The 24124-nt window shown below is 40.4% G+C and overlaps 1 protein-coding gene across 1 annotated transcript; it reads left to right on the plus strand.

Annotated features, from left to right (window-relative positions):
- Positions 1-1282: 1282 nt before the first annotated feature.
- On the plus strand, positions 1283-12250 carry PSMB2 (proteasome 20S subunit beta 2). Its single transcript, XM_030038837.2, has 6 exons — positions 1283-1486; positions 3751-3873; positions 4454-4524; positions 9380-9542; positions 11050-11099; positions 12023-12250. Exons 1-6 carry the CDS (start codon positions 1396-1398, stop codon positions 12128-12130), a joined length of 606 nt encoding a protein of 201 aa, XP_029894697.1. The 5' UTR covers positions 1283-1395; the 3' UTR covers positions 12131-12250.
- Positions 12251-24124: the final 11874 nt, after the last annotated feature.

A 24124-nucleotide genomic window follows, 5' to 3' on the forward strand; every position in this document is an offset into this window, starting at 1 on the left:
AGCAGGGAACAGCATTTGCTGATCACCATCTGTCAGAACCCATGTCTAGGCAGGTGACAAAACAGATACCATCCAAGCTCTCTACCTGAGCTCATGGAGCTCTAAAGCCATCAACTGATAGAAAAATCCGCAGGCACATCTGCGGCTCAGTTTTCCCTTGGTGGCTGGCATGGACAGAAAAAAAAAATCCTTTCTTGGCTCAAAAGGTGAGTCAAGCCAGGGCTTGTCCCTTTGACTGTGGGGGGATTCTGCTTGGAGTGGTGTTTGGGGCGGCAGGAGGGACTCCGGAGGGGTTGAGCATGCACTCGTAGTTACTGGCTGCGGACCGGCAGGCTGTTGCTGCAAACCACGGCAGGAGCTGCAGGGAGCCCCGCACAGCGGCTCAGAGTTCGGCTCCGCATGCAGCTGGCACTGCTGGCTATTCCTGACACAGAAAGACGGACAGCAAATAAATCACTCCATCGCTCCTGGAAGGATTTCACTGTCTCTTCACAGTTCAGTTCCCTTTGACTACATAGATCAGAAGCTGCAGGACTGCCAGTCATTTATTTCCAAAAGAATTTGTGCCCAAGAACAGCTGCCATACAAGGAGGGTTTAGAGTGGTTTTCTTTCCTCTTGGACCTCCACAGACTGCCAGCAGCAAGCAGCCAGCCATTCGCTCTGGCTGAGACTGCCAAGCCGGTTCAGTTTTATTCCAGAGAGCACGGAGCAGAAGCGGGACGTGCGATTATCACCACTCCATCTTCTGCACTGAGAACTCTGCCACGGAACTGTGCTCTTTAATAGCAAACACGGCGTGCTTTGGCCGGGAATGGCGCCAAATACCCAGACTCACAAGATTTTTGTCCCAAACCAAAAAACCCAGGACAATCTGCCTGACAGGAAAGCCAGGTTTGCCTGAAAACCCCATCGTCCCCACAGCTTAGGATCACCCCTGTCCCCACAGAGCGTGCCGGCCGAGGGCAGAGCTCTGTGGGAGCACACCGGCCGATCAGCACTCCACCCCCCCCCCCAACCCAGAGCTCCGTTCCCGGGCCGCCGGCCTCCGTGAGGAGCCCGCGGGACGCTGACAGACCCGTACCCCTTCCAGGTGCCGTTAGGGCCAGCCCTGTAACTGGTGAAGGCGGCTATAAAATGGCGGGGGGGGGGGAAACACCGCCCGCCCCGCCGTCCCCATAGCCTCAGGCCGGCCCGGGCAGGTCTGGCTGCCGCCGCCGCCCCGCGTCACGTGACCCCCTTCCCGCCGGCGGCGGCGGCTCTCGCGAGCGGTGGCGTCATCGCTGCGCGCCGGCGCCTGCGCGTCGACCCGGTGAGGAGGAGGAGGAGGAGGAGGGGGCGGCGGTGGTTCGCTGTGTCACGGCGCGGCCTGAGGGGACGGCGGAGCGCGGCCGGCCATGGAGTACCTCATCGGCATCCAGGGCCCCGACTACGTCCTGGTGGCCGCCGACACGGTGGCGGCCTCCAGCATCGTCCAGATGAAGCACGGTGAGAGGCGAGGCCCGCGCGGCGAGAGCGGCTCCGCCGCTGCTCCGGGTTGCGGGGGGGGGGGGGCGCCGTTAGTTCTGCCCTCCCCGGGGCAGGCCCGGCGGGGAGCCTCGGCCGAGTCGGAGCGGCCCTGGGCGGGCAGGGTGCGTTTGGGCTCCAGTCATGAGCCAAGCGAGCAGAGGTGAGCTCCCTGTGTGGGGTTGGGGTGCGCTGAGGCTCTGGCTCTGACTGCGGCTGAGGAAGAACTGTTAAAATCGGCAGGTGTGGGGGAATGTTTCGGTGTAGGTTCTGTTCGTTGCAGGGGCTGCTGGCTGGTCTCTGTCACTCGGAGTGAGCCGAGGTCTCAAAGGGCCGGTTGCTCAGAGTGAAGTTTCCAAGCCTGAGCCAACATGACTGTACTGTCTTGGGGTTGTCTTGTTAACTTACCGGTTCAGGTAAGCGTTGACTTGTTAACCCAAACCGCAATATGGATGTGTTAAAAAAACAGCACGGGGATGACGATGGGTGGGATTAAATGCTTGGTTGTGTCTAATTCACTGTAAAGTGTAATTCTTGGGAGAAGGGAACTATTGGAAGTAAAAGCGTCAGTGAAATTCATAGCACAAGGCATATGAGCCAAACTGTAACATTTTTTTGCTTTTTTTATGTGGTAAAACATCTGGGGGATTATCATGCCCTTGAAATTCTCTAAAATTAATTTTTCTGCCTACTGTTATAATAACCTAGACTGAAGCTTGCTTACAAGGTGTAGTGATCTTTTAAATCTAAATACCATGGTTTAGAAGCTTTTTTTTTTTAAGTCGTAGATTGTAGTATTGATAAATACCCCATAAAATCATGACTGTTATAGCTAGCAGTGCTTCTACCTGAAATATTTCACTTCAGGTCTGTAAAAGTCAATTGGAGTAGTGTTAGAAAGATGGCTGTGAAAGGGGGTGGCACATACAAAATACAAATATAATCACTTTGAACAATGTTTTGTAAGTTAAAGTTGGTTCTAAGTAGGCTTATTCACAAACTTTAAGGAAGATGTACTTAGAACATAGCACTTATTTGTGTTTTGGGGGGAAAAAAACCCCCACAAATTTCAGGTATTTGTTTAGAATGTTGGCATTTACTAGTGCTTGCTTTAATTTGTAAATAGATTGTAAGGGCTGATCAGTGTCAGTGGCCTTCCCTGAACTCTCAAGACATGTAGCTTCTGTGCAGCTGCTGGGTAATATAATGACTCTTGAAATTGTATTAGAGGATTGTGACAGTTCATACCTGTCTTGCAGCAGAGATTATTCAGCAGCATTTAGTAAACTGAAAGTGAAGTTCAGAGGTGGAGGTTTAGTGTTGTTCTGTAGACCTACCTTCAGTATGGAGAAGTGGTCTTCCTTTCACACCACTAGCTACTTGAATCTTTCTGTCTCGTATATCTGAGTGCCAGTCTGCTCTAATTAGATGAGACTGCGATGTTAGAGTGAGCACAGAATTGTTTTCAGTGTGGTCATCATGACAACTTGGATTCCCTCAAATACACACAGACAAGTTTTTAAACTGCAGTAATGAGTAAGTGTAGCTTACGGTTAATTTCTGTGCATGTCAGTGGGATGTTTTATAATTTATAATCAATATTTAAATGTTTCTTTTTTTTTTTTTTTGACAAAAAATAATGACAAGTAAAACCTGTTTTTGAAGAAGTCTCACTTGCCTAAATTGCTAATTTTTCAGACAGTGCTGGATATCAGGAAGAGGGGATCATTTGACAAGGAATTTGGTTCTGGATTTCCTAAGATTGCTTTTGCTCGATGTGTTGATATTTCAGCTTTATACTAAAGGATTTGCTTCTGATGCAGCATGTTTAGATAAAGTAGAATGGTCACTGAGCAAAATTCTTATTCCTGAAGCCGAGGCACCACATAAAATGTTAAACTTTGTCTGAATGCAATATTCTGTGTGAAGTTTTAGTCTTTTGATGTAAGAAAGACCATGTATTTCTGAAATGCCTCCCTTCCTGAAGGAAGTGCTTTGTGCATTTCAGCTTTGTTTCTCTTGGTGATGTTTTTAACAGGTCTTGTGAACTCTGCCACCAGCTGTGAGAACCTGAATGTTAGGGTTTGCTCAGGAAGACTTTTTCAGTAGTGCTCCAGGTCATAATGTAGTTATCCAAGTCTCTTACTTTCTTGCTTCTGAAAGAAATCATGATGCGTTCTGATATTGGCAAAATAATTTATTCTTTCTTGTGACTATGGCTCTTAATGTTATTTTTCTTTGCCTAGACCATGACAAAATGTTTAAGATGAGTGAAAAGATCTTACTCCTGTGTGTTGGGGAGGCTGGAGACACTGTACAGTTTGCAGAATACATCCAGAAAAATGTTCAGCTCTACAAAATGAGAAATGGTGAGTGAAGGAGAACAGTTACTCACTGAGGGTTTGGAAGCAGAGTTAATGATAGGTGTAGTTCACAGTTGAATGTTGGTGGAAAGTGCTTTTCTCAAAGCTTCTCTAGCTTTAAGGATTTCTGCATTTTTGGTGTCAAGCAAAGGGGTAATGAAGGCAGGATGAAGAAATGGAGATTGGATTATATGGTATAAACCAAGAGGTTTATCCAAAGCCTAGCTAACATATTTGTAATATAAATGACACAGTAGTGGGCTACTATATTTCTCTTAATATGTCCGTTGCATGACAACTGTTACCAGTTTTCCTGATATACTGGACTGAAAAATTCAGGCTACGTGCCATAATATTTTAATTTCTTGAAGCTATATATTTTAATGGTCTATGCAGATATGAGGTACCCGGATGTTGAGGGCCCTGTTTATGCTTGTAGCTTTTAGAATAAACTGGAATTAGACAAATGGCATAACAATTTGTCACTAAAGAATATCTTGTTATTTCAAAATAGAAATGGAAAGTCAGGAAGTGAAACATGAATATGGATTTGTACTGTTATCAAATACACACATTTCTTCTCCAGGTTATGAATTGTCTCCTACTGCAGCTGCAAACTTTACACGACGAAACCTAGCTGACTATCTTCGGAGTCGAGTGAGTAATAGGTGAAAGATTTTGGCAAAGGCTTAAAGGGGAAAATTTCCATTTTCAAGTGATGGAGTCTGATGAAGAAGGTGGCAGCTTCTGTCTTTTAGTAATTAATTCACTTTGCTGAAAGAATGTTTTATTAAAATATAACTTGATTTGCTTATTTAAAAAAAACTTATCACATCATTTATCAATAACTGATACAACTATAGTCTTAAAATACCAGCCGTGGGCCCAATAAACATTTTGTCACAAGCACTGCAGACAGCTAAGTGAATTAAGCCTCTTTAACATTGAGATAAGGTTGTCAGTTTTCATGCAAATGCTCTGAATCCGTTTAATCTTCTTGGAAAATGATTTAATAGAGCAAAGCTGTTTGATGTACTTAGCAAAACAAGTCCCTTTTGTAAACAGCAACATGAGGCTTTCAGTAAATATCAAATCCAAGTTGGAGCTGTATTTTCAAGTTACTAAACTACAATTACTGATTTTTCTCATAGTAATTTTTTCAAAGTATGAAAAGATGTCATCAAGGGGCAAATGGACTTTCAAAGATCCAAGGTTAGGAAGCATTTCATTAGCATTCTTCTCAATGTTCTATATGAAAGAAAACAAGAAGAAATAGGATGTTGAGAATGAAGTTGAACAACTATCAGGGCTAGGGCATGGGATAAATTATGTTGCTGTTCTAACAGTGTACTGCACAGGTCTGAAATGTTGTTTTACAGTAGCAAATAAAGGCCAGTGTTAACATCAGAGCTCTATTGTTGAGAATTATACATGTGTGGAGTGAGGCGCAGACCATTCTTCAAGAACTCATCTGCAGGAACAACCTGAGATCATTGTTCTCATTTCTGACATGGATGACAGCTGAAGGTAGCAAGTTGTCAAGTTACTAAAGTTAGAGCAAGTCAGTAGAATGTGGTGTAGGGTCCTGCCTCAGTCTCATACATGAAACACTGCTCTTCTGGTTTAAATGACTTCAGCCTACTACATGGATTAAGCATGGTTGGTAGATGATGGTTGGCAGTGATGCTGCTTGCTTTAGCTTTTGCTCAGATGTGATTTGAAAGGCCTGTGTGTGTTTTGTGGAACTCTGCAGTTTTTGAAGTTGATGTGAATGAGTAAAGCTGCTTGGCTCAGATGGCTGTTGGCTGCCTGGTGCTGGTGGCTTGTCTCAAGGGCATCTGAACTGCACAGATGGTATAGGTGAGGCTGACACTGAATGTCCGGCTCTCTTAGGCAGAAGCACCTATTTCTTACATACGATTTAAAGTACCTCTAACAGGAGTAATTTAACAGGCTTTTTGGTAAACTTGGCCAGCAGGATGTGGCACTGATGTGGCACTAGTGTCTTCCTCTGCCATGTCCCTTGGGGCCTGATCCTCCCTGTGTCTCCCCTCCTTCCTGAGCCCGTGCCTGTCTTCCAGCTCACCTGCTCCATATGGGCAGCACAGTGGGGAGGACACTGGCAAAGGCAGATGTGTTTATTTACCGGAGACAAAATGTTGTGCTGTTGCAGATGGCAATGCCCTTGAGCAAGCAGTGCACTCTGACACTACTGTCACACTACAGTGATCTCTATACTGTAGGGAGAACTCTTTCTTTAAACATAGCACTTACTGATTTGTTTGTGGGATTTAGAATTTGATGATACAAACCTTGCCATCAGAATCTTTTTCCCCCTGAATTTTGTTACATTTTCATCATAATTTCTGGGATACCAGAAGGATTAACTCTAGCTCTCTGTATCTATTTAAATTGCATTTGGATTCCTGGAGGCTACTAATTTAATTATGTGGATGATAAAAATAAAAAATGAAAAGGTAAAACATGCCACTGCCTCCTGTTAGGCGCAGGAAAATAGCTTAGAAGTAAAAAGTTTGGTGGGGGAAAAGGTAGTTTGTTGCTGTATTGCCACTCACTGTGTGAAGCTGTTTGTTATGGAAGGCTAGAAGGTATGTGAAGGGGAGTGGCTAACACTGAAACCGTAATTTTTCAGGCATTATACTGTTGTTGTGGCCCAGCCCAAAATAGAGCTTGTTCTGTGTTGTTAATCATCATCTGGATTCCTCCCTCTGTTATCCAGTTTGATTTCATTTATGAACTTTGTGGCTCATGTAGTCCAAGTTCTTGATATCTTGGGGATGGCTGTCTTGTAAGGCAGTGCCTTGAAGTTGTTCTTTTGGTGGAAAGTTATCAAGTGTAATGACGCTTTTAAAAAGGTGGGGTTTATACTCTGAAGCAGGGTCTGAAAAGAATCTTTGTTGGCTTCCATTTATCTGTTACAGTTGAGGCAAACCTAGAAACTGCTTTGGAGCCAACTAGCTTTCGCATAGGTCAGTGGTGCTGTAGTTCCTCTTCCACTGGTACCTACTCCAGCATCTCACTTGATTCACCTGCTGTGGGTTTAGTACATTTAACATACTACTGAGGTTTTGTGGTGGTAGGGAATAGGAAAAATAACTGTCTGCCCCTCCAAATGCGATGAAGTTCAGTTTCTTGTTGTGATGCTATGTTTAATTATAGGTGACAGGGTCTGGCCTGAGTCCAGAGGAAGACTGTCAGTTCCTCTCTCCTTGTCCACACTTGGCAGGATGCTTCCTCACGCCCACCTTTCTCCCCCTTGCTGTGACTTTGGCTTCCGCCAGATGTCACACCGCTGCTTGTCACCGCCCAGCCTCCCACTGCTGATCTTGTTGGTTTAGTCTATTTATCACAACTGTTCTCTTCAGCTGTAAATTCTGAAGAATTTCACACATCTCTTAATTGCTGTAGTTATTTTAAATCAAACAGCATAAAGTGTAAAGCTACTTGGGATGAGAAATATTGCCTCTAATAGGAAGGTTATGTCTGGAAAAAAATAAAAATCTAATCTATCCTGGAGTGTCATCATCCACCACACATCCATCATACCAATCTTCTAAAGAGTTCAGAACTGTTGGCAGGGATTTAGTTACAAAAGCCAAGGCTGCCTTTGGGATGGACAAGAGGATTGATATGTGCAAGGAATACCAGTCCCAGCATAGAGATGTTCGTCCCAGTAAGAGAGCACTAAGAGGTGCTGTCTGCAGATTTGTAATCATGGAAGTAATAAATAGATTATGTATGTTTTCTAATGTTTAAATCCTGCCTTTCTTGAATAATAGGAAGGCATGGGGGACACTTTATTTACATTTGAGTTTAAGAAGTTGTCTCTCAGACCATTAGTGGGAGAACTTGCAACTGAAAAACAGCTTACAGATTTGTTTAAGTCTGTATAACACCATTTATTTATGGTTGAGTATCTCGCATATGCCAATGTTGGTAATTCGAAGTCACACAATAATTTGAGTGATCTTGTGTCATGGCTCTTAAATAGCAACTTGTGTGATGTTTCAGAATAAATAAATGATGAAATACAGACTAATTAAATGAATACAGCTGCATGGTAACTTGTTTCCAAATATTCTTGAATGCTTTGAAGATTAAATCACACAATTTACAGTGATATGTTTGATATATAACTGTAGCCTGCTTTATTCTCTCTTACTATCTGGTGAAAGTAAAAATATAGTATCCCATGATTTTTTGAGTGCAAAGTCACTGTGCTTAGTATCAAAATGAACTTTTTCCTACGATAAAGTTAATGTTTTGGCTTTAGGGTGAAATTGTGTTTGCATGTTCTAATCATTGTTAGTTGCATCATCATTTTTATCTTATTTTGTTGCTTTGTTGATCTAGGCTTTCCAGCATTTTAAGAGATATCCTGTTAGTATGATTAATAAGAAACATTATGTAAATATGAAAATACTGGAAGTATATAAAAGCTGTTTTAAAAAATATATACAATTCTAAAATTTTCTTCTGAGCCTACATTTAAAAATAATACAGTGCGTGCATGTTTCATGATCTTATGAAGTACACATCTTGGAAGAAGATGTGTAGAGACATCTGCTTTATTCATTATGGTGGAACACACTAAACCTAAAACACGAAGGAAACGGCTAAGGAATTGCTAAACTTGCAAGTACAGCACAATAAAAAGGCATGGTTACATTAATGTGGTTACGTGGTCTTTTTGGATAAGATGTAGGTATTTCTCAATCATATTTGATAGGCTCTTGCTGAAGTCATAAACAAGAATCGGAGAAGACAGCAGCTAAAGCAGACTAAATTTCTAGTTTAAGAAAACTGTTTCCAACCAAACAAGCTACTGCTAACATGATGTTGCAGTATCTTAGTAGTCAGTTTTGAATAGAAATAAACCAATTCCTTAGATCTTCTTCATTCACTTGGTCAAGTTAGCCTAATATTAAAGATTAAACTTGGTACGTGCAATAAAAATCTAACTGCCCATTAACAAGACAGTGTAACACTGTATAACTGTTTGCGCTGTATGGAAGCTTTCATATGTGCTGAAATAGTCTATGGTTAACAGTAGTGTGACTGAGAAAAGAGCATGCTAAATTAACAAAGAAGTTCTTATAAATTGCAAAATGTTCACATTGTGCTCACATGTTGACAGTAAAAATCCACAAGTTTTATGTTGAGATGAAAGCATCTGGTGTGAAAACATAATTAAAGTTTTCTTAAGTTTGAATGTGCCATGAAAGCTTTAAAAAAAAAAAACCACACTAGTTTTCAGGAGAATCAGAGTTTTATGTTTTTATTTGCTTATGCATTCCATATCAAAAGACCTAATTGGTTTTAGATTGAGGTCCGTAATCTCCTGCAGACAGTATTGATGTAGTTGCTAGTAGCATTTTATGGCAAAGAATTGTGAAACCAACTATGTTGCTATTCTGTAGGTGGCATGCGGAATTAAGATTCAAAGGTTTGGGTGTGGCTGCTTTAATGAAAACATCATTTCTGTTTGTAGACCCCTTACCATGTCAACCTTCTCCTGGCTGGCTATGATGACCACGAAGGTCCTGCCCTTTATTACATGGATTACCTTGCGGCTCTGGCTAAAGCTCCTTTTGCAGCACATGGATATGGTGCATTCCTTACCCTCAGCATCCTTGACCGCTATTACAAGCCAAGTAAGTGGAGTCTCTGAAGAAGAAAATTCTCCTGTTACTGATTAATAAATTAAAGGCTTAAGCTGAGAGATTGACATTTGCTGAGTCAGATGGTCCAGCACAATTACTGTGATACTACAGATTTGAATTTGACTTTTTGTTAGAATAAATGTAGCTGTTAAAGATTGCCTTCTGTTTTTGCCGAAATGGTAATGTGAAACTAGTCAACTCCTTAAAGTGTTTTCCTGTTTGAAGCATAACAGACTGTAAGCAAAGGAAGTTTCAATTTATTCTAAAACATGACTAGACTTTCCTTGACCATTAGCTGCTAGTAGTCTGTTTTTAATAATAACGTTTTGATAACTTTATCTTCTGCTTGCTTGTCTGTTGGCTATGACGTACATTTTCCCAGAGTATCAATCTTCAGAGGGCAGTCCCAGATCCTATTGCTCCATATCTTGGATTGGATTTGTGATATATTAAAAACATACAACTGAAAAGATATTTCTGGTAAAATTATCTTCAGTACTCTGAAGTGGTGGTGATGAAGATTGGTTGGTTTGGTTTAGTTTTATGCATGTGGTAGCTGTTGATCATAGTTCTTGTACATGTCTGTACCTGTCTAAAGTTTTAATTTTAGAATCATAATCCAGTTCTTACAATGCCAAGGAAAAAACATGGCCCTATCACCATTTTACAGATGAGGAAATGTACAAAGCTTGGGATATTGTTAATCTGATATCTTTGGCTTTAGCTACAAAACTAATTTACTCCTGTGTGCAAAGGTGTGTTTAATGTCATAGCAGAGATGTTCGCTTAGTAATCTTTTCATCTATCTCCTGCAAGAAATGTAGATATAAACTGATGATTTTATTCCAATGGGCCTTCTGCCTTGAACAGTGGATGCAGGTCTGGAACAAACTCTAGCAACAAGTTTTGTGAGATCAGCAGAGCTTAGTTGTTTTCCAGTCATGTCCCTTGAAAATTATACTGCTCCACTTTCACCTTTCCTTGTGAAAAGAGAAAAATAGTAAGCTACAATACGTTGTCATGGCTTGTCATCCCTACAGAGTGCTGGATTTTATCCTAATGTGTGAGAATAGCAGGGGCATCACACACGTGCCTTTCCCATTATTAAAACTAATACCCAGCAGGGAATGTAGCACTAAAACCAATCTCCGCCTACTGTCACTGACTTGCAGCCGGCTGTGGACAGATGGAGCTGATTTAAAACTGTAATAAACTCAAGGAGAGAGAGACGGCTGGACTTCTCCGAAGCCCCGTCCCTGGCCATGGGAGGCAAAATTCCGTCATGCTTCCCATTCAGTGTAACAAATCGATTCTCAATGGCTTGTTGCAGCGTGAGCGCTTCGGTGCAGGGCGTCCACAGTACATCTGGAAAGTGTTTTCTGTGAGCTGGGAAGGAGAGTTTTTGGTGCTCAGCTGAAAAGTTGTTTAAATTTAATAAACTTTCTGTTGAGAGAGATGGCCTCTAATTAAATCAATCTGTGGATGTTTTCTCTTTCAGGTATCACACGTGAGGAAGCTGTGGAGCTCCTAAAAAAATGTCTAGAGGAGGTGAGTTGCCAAACTTGGGCCCTTATGATCTTGAGAAAGGAATGTTTATTTGCATTCATTTGCTGATATTTTCCTGTTCCTCTTGTTGCATTTTTTTGCTGTCTTTGCCAGAAGGGGTAATAAATGCACATTGACCAGATGTGGAATAGCTACTGAGGAAAAGGATTTGTGGGCACTTGCGTTGTCTTAGCATGGTTCATGTCCTCCAGAACGTAAACTTGAAGCTTAATTGCTTTTCTGTACTTCTGCTTCTTCCATGCTTAGCATAATATTGATACAGACAGTCTTTGACTTTTTCCTTTTATGTTTCTTCTGAACATAATGCAAGCATCCTTCTGTTACTTGTATTACACTTAACTAGTCTGTACTTCTAAGTGTACTTCTCTTCCAGCTTGTGAAGTGATATCTAACTGAGGTAAAGATTTGACCTTAAAAGTTCATGATCAATTTTAGTGTAAACATAACCTTTCAGACTCCAAGGCTTTTATTGTAGGAAAATATTCTTCATCCTTGTCTTTAAGAGATTGAATTGAATGTAACTGGGAAGAAACATCTGGGGGACATCAGGAAGAAGTACTCTAAAGAGGTTCTGTTTGAAGTATCTTTTTGATACATATACTTTGTGCCCTAAGTTGTAGCCCACTGTAGTCTTCCTGCTTAAATGTCTTCCTTGTTAACAGGCTTGTGCATTTTGCATCTCTAGCCTAGGCTTGTCTTACATGGATGGTCTTATAACAGAACAAACTCACACTGATTGGTTCCTGAGCAGTGAAAAAAACCACTCTAGTTCCTAATATTTCAGGTCACTAGAACCAGGACAGAAATTTTGATGTGCAACAGCATATCCCTTAAATTATGCTCTCCTCTTTTATTTAAGCTTTGAATGAATCTCATCTCTTTTGTCTTTGTCTTTTGTTGAACAGCTTCAGAAACGCTTCATCCTAAATCTGACTTCTTTCAATGCCCGGTTCATTGACAAAGATGGCATCCATGAAGTGGACAATATACCTCTTGCAAAAGTGATGTCCTAACCCCTGAGATCTTTCTTCAGCAGTCATCTTTTTTGTTCACTTTTGGGTTTTTTCTATTCATTTGAAGCACACAAGTCATGTACTGCACTGGGAGATCGAATAAAGATTGACATTTATATAGCCAGTTTTATCTTTTTTATTGCGCTGAGCTTTCCTGAGAGTATTTAAGTAAATTGTTCAACGGTGAAGGTGAAACTTGATTTACTGTTAATGGATGTACATTGAAGTTACTTATCTTTCTTTCCTCTTCTGAGATTTTTACATACATACACAAGTTTTTGTATGTGTGGGGAAAACTGGTACTATATTTTCTAGATGACAGTGTGCTGTCATCTACTGTCATAATTAAAGCTCAACAAACACTGGGCAAGTGTTTCATGCTAAACATACAGCATCTACTTTATTTTTCCAAAGATGTTACCACTTTTTGCTTTATAAAACAGTAATAATCAGGTTTTCAAAGACTTAATCTGCTCTTTTTATACTTTTTTCAATCTAATCCAAGTGAAAGATGAAAAGAAGTTTTCAAGTAGTGTGGATTTTAAAATGCTAGTGTCACTTTTAACTCACCTGGCCATGGTTCTGTAACTGGGAAAGAATATGCTCCTGCTGGCATGGTAGGCTCATAACTACATTAAGTATTTTAAATATAAACTGATGCATCAATTACATGATTTTTCTTAATTGATGTTATCTACATTTAGAAGTAAAAGCAGTTAAGTGGAAATAAAACGGCTGCACTTTTTATGAATCTTTGAATTAATCTCAACTAGCTAGAGCTTTGTTTCCATGAGAATAATCACTGATCTGTCTAGGCTCTGGATGATGCTTCCATATAAAAACTCCATTCACAGAACAGCCTCGGATAATTATCATGTGGCTGATACTTGCAGTCTGCCCAGAAGTGATTCTTCTGAGAGTAATTTTTCATTGAGACCGCTTCCCTCCTTGCATGTGTATTGAATGAGCTAACTATTTAAAATGCTCTGTTTGTGTGCTTATTTTATGTTTGAATAAGCTTGGAAAAAGAATCTTGGAAATAGAAGGATGGATGTGTACAAGATTGTGTGCAGACTGTACTAATTGTGTGGCAGGGCATAACACCTAAGTTCTCAGTTGGGAAAGGTAAGTGACAGACCTAACTGTATTTGTCAAAGCTCTTTTGGTCTTGCCTCAGTAGTGTTTGAGAATGTTAGTCTCTTCCCCCCAAGAAGTTGTCACTCTTAAAGACCAAATATTCCTGTCTTACTGAGCAGGTGAGAACTGGATTAGAGACTGAGACTAGCTTAATGTCACAGAAGAAATTTGCAGCTCCAGTGCTTTAACTCATCCTGCCTCTCAAGACTGCCCTTACTTAAATCTAATTCTGAACTGAAGTCCCATCAAGCTTTGTAGTTTAATTCTTTCCAGAATGAGTTTAATTATTAGCTGGTTTTGTTGTAGTTATGGCTGCAATGGCTTTTATTGAAGGCCAGTGGCATAGAACTCTGAAATGTTTTGCTAAAATTTACTTCGTCTTTTAAAAACCTTTTCAAACTTTTTTACACTAAGAAAAGAAGTCCCCAGCCTGACTATTTTCTCTTGGCAGGTCACATTTAACATGAGTAGAGTCTGAGTGTTCTAGTTCTGCACTTGAAATCTCACCCCTTCATGTTGCATTAATGTATTTGTTTAGGTTAATATGCAGCATCTCTAATTTATTTTTACCACTGATGTTGAATGTTTTTGCAGGTTTCTTGTCTCTTTTTTTCAAAGTTGTCATTGCAGAGTGGCTGAGCTGATGTGATATTTTTGTCACTGCATACCAAAGTAGCAATGCCTCTTTATTGGAGGTATTCATTATTTCAGACACTGAAACTGGGGTGTGGTGCTATTAGATTATGTGAGTCTGGCAGAGAATCTGCCTGGAGTTTTTATTGGCACCTATTTGCATGCAGGTGATTAATAAACATAAAACAATTACTCCCTTGCAAACACCCTTGCTGGATTCAGGTTGGAGTGGAACATATGTTTTGCCTGAGGGCAGGGCCCAGGATCTGAATCCCCCATTGAGTGAAAGATACAAGGGGTTGCATCAGAAGCCAACAGAGCAGCAACCTTTAGGAATGAATAAATACAGACCTTTATTTCAAACCAGTAGAACAAAAGAATTGGCCCCAAATGAGATTGGACTGTGGCCTCTAATGAAGTAGATTCTTTTGAGGACTTCCCAAGAATTTACACCTTTTAAGGAAAGAGGTGATACATTTGCTGTATAACTTTGGATTGTTTTAAAGGTCTGCAGTGCTGATCTTTCATTCAGTTTTCATTTTTGACAGTAATATATAGAATCTGTTTGAAAAATCAATGTTTTAAGTTTTCCATTTGCATTACTTGAGGAGAAGAAAACTACTTACCAGGTTCAAGTTTAGCCCTAAAGCTTTTGGAAACTGTATTTTGCCTAGAATCCAGGAATCCCTTTTGGAAAGAATTCACCTTTCCATTTGAAAAGCATCTGTATTTATCATGACAGGCCTCTCTTTCATAAGAAATCTCTGGAAGAATTGAGCACTGCAAGAAAGTACTGCTTTCTACTAATAAGTTTTTTTTTGTTCATAATATTATAAAAAATTAATGTTGTAAACCAAGGTAACCTATTCCTAGGGCATTGTAGCCGCAGTGAGCTGTTCTGCTTTGCTTTGGCTGGTAATTCTGACCATATGTTTTACTACCAAAGCCTCAGGGCCTAAAGAGTTAACAAGGCACTTTTTCTCGTTTTAGGTTTCCTGTTTAAAGATGGTCTCTTCCTGAGCACTGTGCATGCATGTAACAGATCATTGCACCAGCTCATCTCTTCAGGAGCTTAGAGTTTGTTCTAAGATCAGTTTACAAGGGAACAGAGCCTCTGTGCCTTAGGCCACGTTATGTTGGGAGTGCTTTGCTGAAAGAAGTATGTGAGTGTAGGTGCAGTGCTTGTAGGTCTTTTTCTTGGTGTTAATTATACCTTTTCATGGAAGAAAATCTGCATTTTGTTGTAGACCTTCATGCATACCAGAAACATTGGCACTGAGGGTGTCATTGGTACTCAGACAGTTGGCTGGCATAATTGTACTTAGTGCAAGTTTGTAATGTCATCAGGACTTACACAGTCCTAAAAGTGACTAGATGACTCAAAGTTGTCTTGAGTGGTGAAGCTTCTACCTGCTTGGGATGGCAAGTGACAGCTGAGCAGAGACATGCAATTAAAAATTGAAATGGCTGAAAGGTTAAAAACTACCTCCCCTATTGCTGTATTCAGCCTTTATGTGGAACTACTGGTGGGGGAGAGCACCCAAGTTGATTCACCTACATGTTTCCCCAAGATTTCTCCAGTCCAAGAAATCCATGACCCCATTCAGTTAAACCAAGAGATGGTTCAGCCACGGGTAGGTGAAAAGCCTTGGGCAGGGACTGCTTTTTCTGTGTAAACCTGAGTGCCCTCAGCAGGAGTGCTTGTAGAAATTAGTGAGCCAATGTAGAGACTACACAGCAATAGAATAATCAAAGATCTAGAAATAAAGCATGTTTGGAGCAATCCTGTAGAGTATTCTCAGCAGTCTTTGACTTCTGTTCATGGTGAAGTGATGAAACAGTTGCTGGCAGAAACTTTTTTTGCAACAAAATGGAGCTGTCACTTTTCAGAGTAAAAATGCAGGAGCAGAGAGGAGAGATCAGGCTAAACTCTCCCAAGGATGTGTTTTCCTTTGCACTTGTCTCTAGTTTTGACAGTAGGTTCTTACAAGAAGTACTAGTTGATGCCAGGGTTGACATTACGGATTATGTTCATAGTGCTTAGGATTGGTTCCATTTCCCAGTCTGAAGCAGGGACAGAATATTCCTTTTGTATAAAATAGCTTGACATTTAAGGAAGGAAGCACCTCTAACTTTGCTACCTGTGAAACACTGTATGTATTGTCTGTAAGGAAAACTAAGTTTATCCTACCTGTAAAAAGTTTATCCTTCAAGCCATTTTAAATTCTTTTTCTTTAAAGGTTTAACCTTATACAGAGTTTCCATGTGGTGTTATCAGTCTGCCATCAACAGCAATTAAGTGCAGGAAATTTTCATGTGAGCACTGACCAAACTAAACAGACATAAGTTGTTTTAACAGATTTTTAAAAAAGCAAAATGGAAATGGTGGAATTAAAATATGCAAATTCTCTATTTTCTGTGCTCTTGACTATGTTGGTTTGAATCTCTGTGTACTCCTGACTTGCTGAGGACTATGTTAAAAAATAAGTTAGTTGTCTTGAAAATGTGAAGTGACAGTTTAAGTGTTTTGTTTCTGTGCTAATGTGCAATTAGGTAGTTATCCAATAAGCTTATTCATGTAGTCTAACTCAAGACAGCTGTGGTAGGAATAGAGAAAACCCTTTACTGTTGAGGAGTGATGAGAGGGAAAAGGATGTTTAAAAGGATCTGTTTCAGAATTGCCAGTATGTTCTTTATCCCCATGTAATATAGTAAAGCATTAAAGGTTAGCAAGAGTTGTGAAAAATTAAATTCTGCTGATCAAATCTATCGAGAGGTGAAATAAAATGTGGATAGATCTGAATACCAGCAAATATAGTATAAGCTTGGATCTATAAATTAACTCTAAGGCAACTATACAAGGTGGGACCAGCCTAATAATCTATTTGTCTGAAATGGTGACTTGGCTAAGTCTATTTTGATTTAGGTAAAGTACCTTTTGCTTAGTAAAGGCTTCCTTGATGTCATCAAATATTTCTAGTGTTTATGCACAAACATGAAAATAGGGCATCTCCTTTAGTTAATTTACAGAAGACAAAGCAGGCTCCATCATATTTTGTCTCAGTATTTTTAGGATTATTGACAGTATCCTACTACAGTACCACCAAAATGCCTGTGGGCTGAAGCAATGCTTGATTGCCTCCTGCTAAATGTTGCACTTGAAATACAAGATGCCATTACCCAGCTACCAGAGCTCTTGGGACTCTTAGTTTGTGGAGAAAACCTGTGCATCTCACAAGCCTCTTCCATTCAGCAGAGGGCAGTGATCTTGCATGCACACTGCCGCCTCCTTACAAACTGTGTTTGGCCTCTTCATCTCTGTGCAGATCATCTGATGGTCACAGAAACTCAGAGTTATGGAGAATAGGTTAATGCCCTGTCCAGCAGTGGCAGATAGGATGTGCAAGGTTGTTTCTTCCCTTGGAAGACACACATTTTATTTTTTACAAGTGTCAGACAGTTGAAACAGATAATTATCCATGTTTTCACAAGTGAAGGCTAAGACAGCTAGTGACTTGCCAAAACAACCAAAAAGAGTAACTGGAATTTATCCTCTACTAGTTAGTCCAAGTGCTAACAAGCAGAGAAGTAAAGTTAAAGTACATCTTTAACTTTTTTCTTTTTTTTTTTTTTTTTTTTTCTTCAGATAATACCATTCTCCCTTGTAAAAGTGCTCTTGACGTTTACTACTATGTGCTTGAAGTAAGGATGTGCACAGCATTTTATCAGCAAAAGTATGCTGGGGAGGAAAAGCTACAGCACCATGTGATACTATTGTCACAGAACTTTCTGTGATCCCACAGCAAAATTTGCTTAAGAAAAAAAATCAGGAAAAGTCTGAAATGGTTGTTTGGGAACATGGAATATTATAGCACATTCATTTGCTTTTACCCAACAAACGTGTAGTGTGTTGAGACTATGGCTGAAAGATATCATTATCATCCTGGGTTTAGCAGAAAATGCACTATGTATAATTAAAATGTCTGCAGTTGGACTATATGGGAATCAGAAATTTTAAAGTACATAATCAGACTCTGACATCTGGACATTGGGAAGACATTTCTGAAGCTGTCAGATCATTTTGTGGTTTTGTTTTATTTTTTTGAACAACGGTTTCTTGAATCTTTGAAACTTCTGTTACTGGGCAAGGCCAAATACAGGGTATAAAAGGATCTCCATAGTTTAGTTATTTCTTATTTTCTCTCATTCAAAGTCATAAGTTTCAAACCTGTTTCTCTTTTCATTTTTTATAATCATCCTTAAAATCATGTAGCTCTGAGTGGGCACCTTCAAGAAGAAAACAATTAAAACTGGGTTCAAATTTCATTTGTCTTACAGTATTTGCTCAAAGCACATGAGAAACCTGTCCAAATCATCACACTTGGGGCTTTGGTCTGGTACATCTGATACTCCTAGGTTTGTGTATTAGTATTTACCTTAGTGTTTATGGCCCATGCTTTGATGAAACATCAGGAAGGTTGGTTGTGTGAACACTGCCAGAGGTCAGCTTGCCTTCGTCTCAGGTGTTTACATTAAGTTGGTTAAAGATTTGAGGTTAACCTCTGCTGATGTTTTTAGGAGCTGTAAAGCCATACGTTTTTGGTTTTGGTTTCCATGTTGGCTCCAAAATTTGCGGAGAACTAAACCAAAAGGTTCTTTATGTTCAAAAGCTGTGAAAAAGCTTATTAACACGTGGCATTAATAGAAAAAAACTTTGCCCCAAACTGAAGAGAGCTATTTTTCCTCACAGCACTCAGCTGCATTACTCCTTAGCTCAGCAGATTCGAAGGTACTGAAAACTTTTTTCAAGAATACCTTAAAACAGATATGTTCCTTTATTTTTTTACCTTTTCATCAAAGTCTTCAGACTTTACCAGATAAGGCCTATAGTGTAGACTCTATAAACTGTCTGTCTTCCTTCCGAATGTTATGAAAGATGCTCCATAGGGTGGACAGGTTTCCCACCTCTTTTGCCTTGCTTATTTTCCTGGGGACAGCTGAACACTTCTCAGTTTGTCTGAAACCTGCCTCTCTGCTTGGTGCACGCATGGCCGTGCCATGTCGAGGCAGTGATGGGCTCCTCATCCCGTGCAGGGCTGCAGATGTCCTTGCTCCCATTTTGACTCCAGGGAACTGTGCCAAACTCTGTCTTCCTCGCAAAGGGATCCTGAATGGGGCAGAGTCAGAGTTATCTGTGCTAAAAGACTAGTCTGATTTAGCATGGTAATTACTGTGCTCTTCTGGAGGCTCCTTGTGATGACCAAATTAGCAGGAAACTCTAAAAGGTATAATATGCTCCTGACATATGACAAGGCTGGGGGAGAGGAAATAAAATGAAAATGGGTCAGGAGTGGGTGGCCTGGGCTGAAGCAATTCCTTGTGGTGCCAGGGTCCATTTAAGAGTCAAAACAGCAGCCCATTACAAAGAGGGTGTAAGAAAGGCTGTTTTCATTGTCCAAACTGAGCAAACTGGCCTTTCCACTAGTCTCCTCCTCAGCAGTGCCTGTAGCACCTGCAGCACAAGCATTTGATGTATTGCTTTCCTAGTTTGAATGCTTTCCTGCCTTTGTTTTCGCAATGAACCAACAGGCAGCAAAGTAGAACAGGGATTCTTAAAGGACATTACTTTCTATCATTGGAAATAAAATAATAAACTTATAGACTATATCTTTGTCTGAAACAGACTGTTGAAACTAATTTGGGGATTTTTGTAGTTATGGTGCTAGGTCTGAATTATCTGGGTTTGGATCCTAGCTTTTTCCCAAACTCCCTATGTCTCCCTCTGCGAATCATTTTAACTTTGTATGTTGCATCTGTTTTCTGTAAGATGCAGGTAACTATTTCCTTTGTAATCCTGTCTACTGAAACAGAAATTTGGGGGTAAGATCTCTTTGCACAGGGCCTAATACAATGATAATTTGATGTCTGATGGCACAAGGTACTACTGGAATCTAAATGTAACCCTCCTGAAACATAGTCAGATATTCTGATTGTATTGGATTGGATGAAATAGTTTCATAGGAAATCCTGCTCTTTCAAAAATATTTGCTGCATGCTGAGAAGTAAACCTGTTGGAAAAGAAACATCCTTGGATGGTACTATCTGCGCAGGAAATACAGATAAGTTCTCTGTTTACAGTTCCACATAGGTGTCAGAGTAAAGTCTCCAAGGTGTGATGAAACTCTCATGAACTCCAGAACAAAAGCATGCAGTATTTCAGCCACTGATGTTCTGCAGCTCATCCAGTAAAAAAACTCTATGGATCCACTTTGATCAGGTGTGTAACAGAGTAGAAGTTTGACTATGGAAGACCTTGAGTGTCCAAGGAAAAGAATGTGATTTACTTCTTATAGCATGCACTTGAGAATAAATAAATCCAGGATGCCATTGCAGAATTAGGTTAAACTTATCTGTTCTGTGAGATAACAAATAGAACCACATAGAAGACATGAAGTTTTGGGTGTGGACAGAGGAGGATGGTGGACTGATGATCGTTATTTGTTGAGTGCAGGTCATTCAGTCACACCAAGAAATGCTGCCTTTTGGGGATTCTTTAGCCATTTTAAGTCTCTGTACAGTGGAAAAACTCAAGGGGAACCCAAGGCACTTCTGCACAGACAGACCCATCATCAAGTGAGAAGACTAGCATTCCAACACATCTTGACATGCTGCAGAACTTCTTGACTTGGAACAATAGCTTGATCTTTCTCTGAACTCATTTCACACCCTAGAAAAAGCTGACTTGTCTCCATTTAACAAATCATCTTTGGCTATAACCTTTGCTACTAAAATGAAGCTATCCTTACGGGAAATACTTCTGAATTTCAGGATATAATTTTAGCCTTTTCTCTGCTGAAAAGAATCAAATGAGAAGCATCTGAAGGTGTCAGGATAAAAACATAAAAAGGACCCATCTAGAATAACGCTGGCATCAATTTTGCTGCCTGCCTGCCTCAGAGACGTTAGTGGGATGCTTCAGCACTGCGATTATGGGGTCAAAGCCTGGGTGTATATTCAATGTCTGGAATTATTATTGCTATTTATGGTATCCTGTTGAAAATGCAGTGATGCTCAGGTGGCCACAGTGGGAATTCTTTGCAATATAAAGGAGGTCAGGCAGGAAGACAAAAATGATACCTTCTGGCTCAGCATGTTCAGATACTGTGTAATGACTGCGTTTAGACTGTTTCCCCCAAAGTCTGTTAGGATAGTTAAGGCTATAGTCGTATGGTGCACATTGACACTGTGCTGTCTGTCTAGGCTGCTAAATCAATAATCTCTGAAGCAAGCATTTTGTCACCCTTGCAAATAACATTTGTTTTACTGCCTGATTTGAAAATGTTTTTGGTTTTGGTGTTTTGATTCAGTTGCACTAACAGGAAAAACTTCCTTTGCTCACTGTTGGTGTGGCTCCTTGGATTCTGTACGTGAAGTTTGGAATTCAGTGGACTCTCTCATATATGAAAGAATGCATTAACTACAGGTCAGCAAAGTCTGTTTATTGTGTTGTTTTAGTACGGAGAGCTATTATTACCCTGTTGCTTTTAAGGTAGCCTGCTTAAAGGTAATTATTTAGTCTATCCAAAGCCATGCAGAATGCCAACGCAACCTCTGCTTGTTTACATTAATGATACAGTACAGACTCACAATTCAATGTTAACCTCAGTTTACCCTTGGGATAGCTGACTGTTAGGGAATGAAGAGTTTTTGTTAATGTTCTTTTTCTTTTTCACTTGTCAAGGATTGTCATGTGGTTTCCCTGGACTTGTCATTCATTCAAAATTAATTCAAAAAAGATTTTTTTTCAATTCCCCTTTAGGATTGAAATTCCAGTGTTCTATAACAAGCGTAGAATTCATGAGCCTGAATCTATTTTTACTCTTTGACACAATCCCACGTATTTTCCCACGATAATATTTGTAATCAGTGTGGGAATTTATACCAGGGTTGAGCCCTGAATTGTGTAAAATGCCTTTCTCTCAGGATGGAAAGGCAAAGAGCACACCAGGGGATGGCCTTGTTTGACAGTGAGATGAGAGGGCAACTCCATTACTAACTCATTACAAACAAGAATTGGCCTGGCACAACCTCTGAGAGCTGTGCTCTTCTCGGATATCTCTGTGGGCCTGCAGAAATGAAGGTGTCCAAAATTTTGGGATGTGAAAGTCTCAATGCTTTTAGAAAGTTGATCCTACATGACACATCCATCGTCAGTCTTGAGCATCTGTGGCAGAATCAACAAGTGAATCCAAATCATCAAACTTCCTCCCAATTAAAAGGTAATTGGTGGCATCCTGGCCTTTCAGGCACCAGACTGTTCCTCATAAAACATTCAAAAGACTTGCAGTTACCCAAAGAGGAAAATGAGGAGGGAGGTATTTTTCCACCTGATGGACACAGCATGTAATTACTGTAGGCATATCCTGATTCTTTGTCTCTATTGCTCATTGCTGCTATATCTAAGAATTCCTTGATATTCAAAGAGTGCCCTAACCAAGACAGGTTTTCATAATATGATTACATTATGAAATTATATTTCAGGCCTGTATATTACAGTGTGCACACATATACTTTCATCATGTATCAGAGTGTAGTTTGCTCTTCTCTGATACCATGCACCAGAGCATGTCTACAAATTGAATTATTTCAGGATAGTTATCCTAAATAACTCCATGTGGGGAAACCTGTATTGTAGCACAAAAGCACCTTACTCTCCTTTACCATAATCCATTTTAAACATGGATTATGCTGATGCAGAACAGGGCACTCCTATTTTGGAATAATTTTAAATAGGAATAGTTTTTGTGCTTTTGGCTCACACCCTGCATTATCCAAAATAGCTTTGAAGTGTAAACAAGCCTCCAATGTGTCTGCAGTATTTCCATTCTGCTCCCTGGCTCTTCCTCTGGGAAGGTCCAAGAGCAAAACCAGACCTGCAGAGCTCGTCATTTAGGTGTTTCCTTTCACAAACTTCATACCAAGGGACGTTTCCAATCTGATTCCCAATTTAAATGCATCCCTAAGCTTTTGAAGGGAGTATTTAGATGCAAGTTTCTGACTCTGAGCCATCCCCACAAACTATATTAGTACATAAAATGTTTCACACTTTTCTGAAAGGGAGAAGGGTTTGTATTTCTAACCTCCTGTGGTCCCTTTTGGGACAGTTTGGTTACTTCTCCATTATCATCAGCCTAGTCTGCAACCTCCAGAGAAAACTGGTGGGTACAACTCTGAGAGAGGTCCAATATAACAAGTGCTGTAATGACTCAGACCCATGTCCATCTGCCCAGTCTCTAGCTGTGATGAGCAATGGATGTGTAGGGAAGACTGCACACATGCTCTCTAAAATCACCCCACTTCCATTGTGTCAAAAGCCATTTGCACATCTGCTTCCATGAAATCCCACAGCTTCTCACTTGTCTGCTGTTCATTTATTTAAACCAGCTTCCTGACTACTTCATTTGCTGTTCTGCCTCTAGTTTTAGTGTCATCTTTCCCTGTTTGTATTCTTTTATACTGTTGTTTTCCACACCTCTCCCATATACTGCTCATGTCCTTTACAAGTGGTGCAGCTCTAATCCCTTGGTCTTTCCTCACAGAGAAGTCAGTTCCCACCTCAGATCTCCGTGACTGCTTTTCTCCATGGCTTTACCAGTTGGGCTGGCCAGATCTGCAAGTGGCATTCAAGATAGAGCAATATCATGCAAGAACACGTATGTCACGCAGCATGATCTGTTTTCTGGTTTGTTAATCCTTTTTTAACAGTTCCCATCACTTTGTTTATTTCTAAGCTCTTGTGAGCACGGGGTGGCTAGTTCTAGAGCTCTATCCATAATAACGCCATAAACATAGCAGCTAATTTGGAGAGCGTCATTGCATATAGATTAGTAGGGTTACTTTATCTGCTAATTTATCACTCATTGTCTTGATACCATGAGGTCCTTCTGCAGCTCTTCACAGACAGGTTTAGATTTGACTGTCCTGAGCAGTTCTGAAACATCTGCAAACACATCATTTCACTATTCATCACCAGAGGCGCCGGCCGGCTTGGCTGCGATGGCTTGCGAGATCAGGGCATTAACGCCAGCTCCTGTCATTCTCTGAGCTCTCTATTTGTGACTGCACAGATCAGTCAAATGTCAGGCATGAAACTGGAGGATACTGTTTCTTAAATCTGGATAATATTTCAAGATACAACTACAGAGGCAGAAGGATCCTTGTTCA

This window comes from Aquila chrysaetos, chromosome 16 (genome assembly GCF_900496995.4).
Source record: "Aquila chrysaetos chrysaetos chromosome 16, bAquChr1.4, whole genome shotgun sequence".
Taxonomy (NCBI): Eukaryota; Metazoa; Chordata; class Aves; order Accipitriformes; family Accipitridae; genus Aquila; species Aquila chrysaetos.

Excerpts from the sequence above, each read along its gene's own strand:
- PSMB2 (XM_030038837.2), top strand. The coding sequence starts at position 1,396 with ATGGAGTACCTCATCGGCATCCAGGGCCCCGACTACGTCCTGGTGGCC. Across the intron at positions 3,874-4,453 it reads GCTCTACAAAATGAGAAATG|GTTATGAATTGTCTCCTACT; the intron begins GTGAGTGAAGGA and ends TTTCTTCTCCAG. Across the intron at positions 9,543-11,049 it reads TGACCGCTATTACAAGCCAA|GTATCACACGTGAGGAAGCT; the intron begins GTAAGTGGAGTC and ends TTTCTCTTTCAG.